The sequence below is a fragment of the Fukomys damarensis genome, unplaced genomic scaffold (genome assembly GCF_012274545.1).
Source record: "Fukomys damarensis isolate Sample0158 unplaced genomic scaffold, DMR_v1.0_HiC HiC_scaffold_9, whole genome shotgun sequence".
In the NCBI taxonomy this organism is placed as follows: Eukaryota; Metazoa; Chordata; class Mammalia; order Rodentia; family Bathyergidae; genus Fukomys; species Fukomys damarensis.
The window spans coordinates 41,138,381-41,143,009 of NW_022900921.1; the positions used below are offsets into that span (position 1 = coordinate 41,138,381).

The window sequence follows — 4,629 nt, forward strand, 5'->3', positions numbered from 1 at the left end:
AGGTCTGACATCCAGCAGGTGGCCACAGATGTGCCCTGGATATGGTCCTGTTCCTCCTTGCATCTGGAGTCAGGACAAGTGCTTCTATAAGAAGGTGCCAGATGCTGGACAACCTGAGTTTTAGAGCCAGCTCTGCTGCCATGTGTCTGCCACATGTGAGGCCATGTGAGGCAAGTCATTATCTCTCTCTGAGCCTTAGTCTTTTCTTCAATAAAATTCAGGGACTGAACTGAATTGTCAGGAATGGGAAGCCTGGGCACACACTCTCACTTACACAGACATGAGCAAACAATCAGCTGCCTACTGAATCCACCCAGATATAGTCTCAGAACCTCCAGACGCCCAGCACCACTGAATGAGAGCTAACTCAGAGGGGGAACCACAATTCTGCACTTAAATTTTAGTTTGATGGTTCCAGGACCCAGCTGAGTCTGCTTCCTCTATTGCAGAAAGCAAAGGTATGAGGATTAAATGAGACAGTATATTCAAAAATGGGCTTTCAAAGTCTTTTTGTCGGCAGATCCCATGTACCCTCTCCCCCATGGTGTTGGGCACACTGGGTCTCGCCTGGTTGTCCCTATCAGAAGTATGAAAGAAAGATGAATGCTGAAGATGTAGATCTGGGCCAGTATGGGAATAGTGGGGTGGTCCTGCGACCCAGACTCCGGGCCCCACTGCTGCTCCCTTAGCCCTGCCAACCTGGGGTCTGCAGTGAAGGATATGTCTGTCCTTGGCCACCTGCTGCCGGACCACTGTCACCTCCCACACTCAAGGAGCCAGGCCATCCTGGCTGGACCCCCACATCTGCTTGATCTCAGGCAATGAGGTAGGGCAGAAGCCTGGAGGACTTGTCCCTAATTCCACTTACAACACAACTTGGGGTCTCTGACATCTCCTGGGGGATGGCCCCAGGCCAAAGCATCTCCCATCTTCCCTCCTACCACCCCCAGTGAAGGCAGCAGCTGAAGACTATTCTGCAGAACAGCCTCCCTCCCACCCACAGCCCGACCTGTGTGACAGCGTCCACCCACCTCTGCTACCCCACAGCCCTGGCTGGCTTGGGGCTGACCGACACACTTGGGGCTGTCACTAATCTAGCCACTTAATAGCCCCTGCACATGCTCTCTCCTTGTCCAAAACACCTCCCATCTTGCCTCTTAGTGTATGCTGGCTGCTCTCTAAGACCCAACTTGAAGGACACCTCCTCTGGGAAGCCCGCCCCTTCCCCTTGCCAGGCAGCTGGTATTGGGCTTCTTTCCAGCCATCCTCACCAGCACTGGCTTGAGATGACAACCGGGGGGAGGGGGCAACCAGCCACAGCTGGGGAGGAGAGGACAGATGGCCCTGGGAGGAAGCCCAGCCCTCTGGGCCAACACCCCTGTGTACAGCCAAGTAGCTGAGCGATACACTCCAGCAGCCCTTGGGCAGTGAGGACACTGCTTACTTATTACAAAATAACCTTTATTGATAAAATAGCTCACTTTTAAAAAACAGTTGCATGTTACAAGCCATACTGCCGAGGGTCCCCTGGGTCACACACGATTAGCCAGCAGATGGTCACCAATCAGTCGGTCCCCTGGGCCCAGCCTCCCTGTCACAGCTGAGGGCCACAGCCCAGGACAATGTCCTGGCTCACAACTGCAACCAAGGGAGAACCAGGTGGGACAGGCCTCCTCCCCAGGGGTGGGGGGAACTCTCTTTGGTCCCCACCATTCTCTCTACCCCAGGAAACTCCCTCAGCATCCTTTCCAATCTGGCAGGCGCATCAGAATGCTAAGAGCCTCAGTCGTTCAACCCACCCCTGCTCCCACACTAGGGGGCATGCTGGCCCAGTGTGCAGCTAGACAGACCAAGGGGACGACTGGGCAATGTACTTTCTAGATGTCCAATTGTTTCAGGCACCAGGTTCAGGACAGGGAAAGAACCATGAGGGTAAGGCCCTTTGCCATGGCACATGTCAAGGCAGAACTCTAGGCATCAGCAAGGGACCCTCCTGGGTGTAACCAGTTATGCTGCACAGGGGCCCAGCTTGCCCAAAGGCCTACCCTGGGCACTGCACAGGCAGCTCCCGGGGGAGTCTGGGGAGTCCACAGGGCCTAGCTTGCCTGCTGCAGCCCCAGCACCCCACCAGGGGGTTCTGCCACCCACCTGGGCTCTCCGCACAGACTGCTTCCATGGTGTAGGTATTTTTAGCTGTCTCGGGGAAACACTTTGCCTACTGAAGACAAAAGACATATCCCCCTTGGGGTGGGAGCCAAAGCCACCGAAAAGCTGCTTAGTGTTGCAGGTGACATGTCAAGAAGCTGTCACCCAGCATAATAACCCAAACCTTCGTGGGCATAAGAACACATTCTCAAAGAATTTCTGGAACTCAAAATAGTGTGCCTTTCCCTGCTTCCAGGCTGGAGCAGGAATTCACACACCCTGGACACAGAACAAGAGTCTCCAGGAAGGCGGCTGGTGGCAAACACACAGAAAAGGGATTTTTATGTCACCGGATAATCACATCTGCTGGTTCTCCAGTGTGTTCCCCCACGGAGCTCAAAGCTTTCTGCAAAGCCTTTCATCTCTCTGTGGCAAGTAGGCGGCAAGCTATTGTCGCCTGGTTTTTTCAGGGGGGTGAATGCCAGTGATCGGGGAGCTCCCATCAAGGCTTCCACGTGCCCATCCGCCTCCCAGAGGGGGCCAGGTACTGATCCAAGGTTCTGTTCTTTAAAGGAGCCACAGACCCCAAAGCAGAAGGGAGAGAGAAGAGCCCAGAGTCAGTGGCATCCTATAAACCCTCCTGGTGCCCACTGGGATCCATGGTGCCCAATGTGGGTGAACAAACGGTCTTCATTCTTCCTCCTCCTCAGCAGCAGCAGGGCCTCCTGGGGAATGGGGAAGCTGGCATCCTGCTCTTGGGGCAGGGGGGCAGATAAAGAAACAAAAACACCACAAGCAAGTGACCTGCCAAGGCACATGGGATCCTCAAGATATGAAAGCCTACCCATGCGCTCAGAGGAGGCTGAGGGGAAGGTGCTCTATAGGGGGAACATTTGGGAAGGCCCAAATGTGCTCATTCAGCACAGCCCAAGTTACTTGTGCTCAGGAAGGGGGTGCAGAAGAGGTCCCCCCAGCACAGACCCAGCAAGGCGAGGCAGCCATGAGCCACTGGGAATGGCCCCTCTGCCCCCGCCCTCTCAGAAGCTCCCAGGTTGAGGCCTGCAGAAATGGGATGGGGTTCAGAAAGCCCCAGGGAGACAGCCACCCAAAGCAGGGTGGGAGATGGGTTGGCCCTGGCATGGACCCCACCCAGGCAGTGGGCGGGCAGGCTCACCAGGCCGTCTGGGTCCACTTGCGGCACAAGATCCTTCGGAAGGCACGGCGAAAGTCCTGGTTGAAGATGGTGTAGATGACGGGGTTCAGCGAGCTATTGCAGTAGCCAATCCAGAAGAAGAACTGGAAGAGGCCATGGGGCACCTTGCAGTGCTGAGGACAGATGGCGCCCAGGCTATAGCTGAAGAAGAAGGGGAACCAGCACAGCACAAAGACACCGATGACCACAGCCAGCACGAAGGTGAACCGCTTCTCCCGGGTCATCTGGGTCCGCCGACGCCACCACTGCCCACCCACAGCACCCGAACCCCTGCCCAGCAGCACCTGGCCACGCAGGGTAGCCAGCACCTGGGAGCCCTGTGGCTGCTGCAGAGATGGGCTGCACACCGAGGCAGGAGAGACTGGCACCGCCTGAGGCTCACACTCCTCCTCCTCTTCAGCTTCCTCCTCTGCGGGTGTCACACCAACACCCTTCTTCTGGCCCTGGCCTGAGGTGGGCCGCTCAGCCCAGCTGGGTGGCAGAGTCCTGGTCTCAGGATCTTCAGCAGTCTCCTCCTCCTCCTTCTCCCCATTGGGCTTGGGGTGTCCATTGGCCTCTCCGGCAGAAGACAGAGGCGAGGGTAGGGGTGGCACCTTGGCTGAGGCTGGAGCCCCCCCAAGGACAGGACGAGACTGCTTGGACTCACCTTGTCCAGGGCCCCCCTTGGCCCTGGGACCTCTGCGGTGGCTGCGCTTGGCAATCAGGTAGATGCGCAGGTAAACCAGGATCATGATGAGGCAGGGAGCAAAAAAAGACCCGATGCTGGAAGCCAAGATGTACCATGCCTCTTGGTTGAGCTTGCACTGAGGGCGCCCGTGAGGCTGCGGACCCTGGTCTCCCTTGTAGATGAGGGGCGGCAGCGAGATGACAGCCGCGATGAGCCACACGGTGAGGATGATGCACTTGATGCGGCGCGGAGTGCGCTTGGAGTTGTACTCCAGCGCGCGGCTCACAGCCCAGTAGCGGTCCAGGCTGATGGCGCAAAGGTGCACGATGGACGAGGTGCAGAAGAGCACGTCGAGCGCCAGGTACACCTCGCACCACGTGCGCCGGAAGTACCAATAGCCCAGCAGCTCGTTGGCCAGCGAGAAGGGGATAATGAGCGTGGCCACCAGGATGTCCGCGGCGGCTAGCGACACCAGGAACAGGTTCTGCGGTGCGCGCAGGGAACGGCTGGTCAGCACAGCCAGGATGACCAGTGCGTTGCCGAAGATGGTGAAAAGGATGAGGAAAGTGATGACCGCCGCGATGGCGGCGGTGGCCTGCACGGA

General features: G+C 57.4%; 1 protein-coding gene across 1 annotated transcript; it reads right to left on the minus strand.

The window, feature by feature from the left end:
* Positions 1 to 1,475: 1,475 nt before the first annotated feature.
* Adra2b (adrenoceptor alpha 2B) lies at positions 1,476 to 4,629 on the minus strand (the record flags this gene model as incomplete). Its single annotated transcript, XM_010638197.2, has 2 exons — positions 1,476 to 2,870; positions 3,320 to 4,629. Coding segments are annotated over 2 exons (1,329 nt in total), but the record flags the coding sequence as incomplete, so codon positions are not given.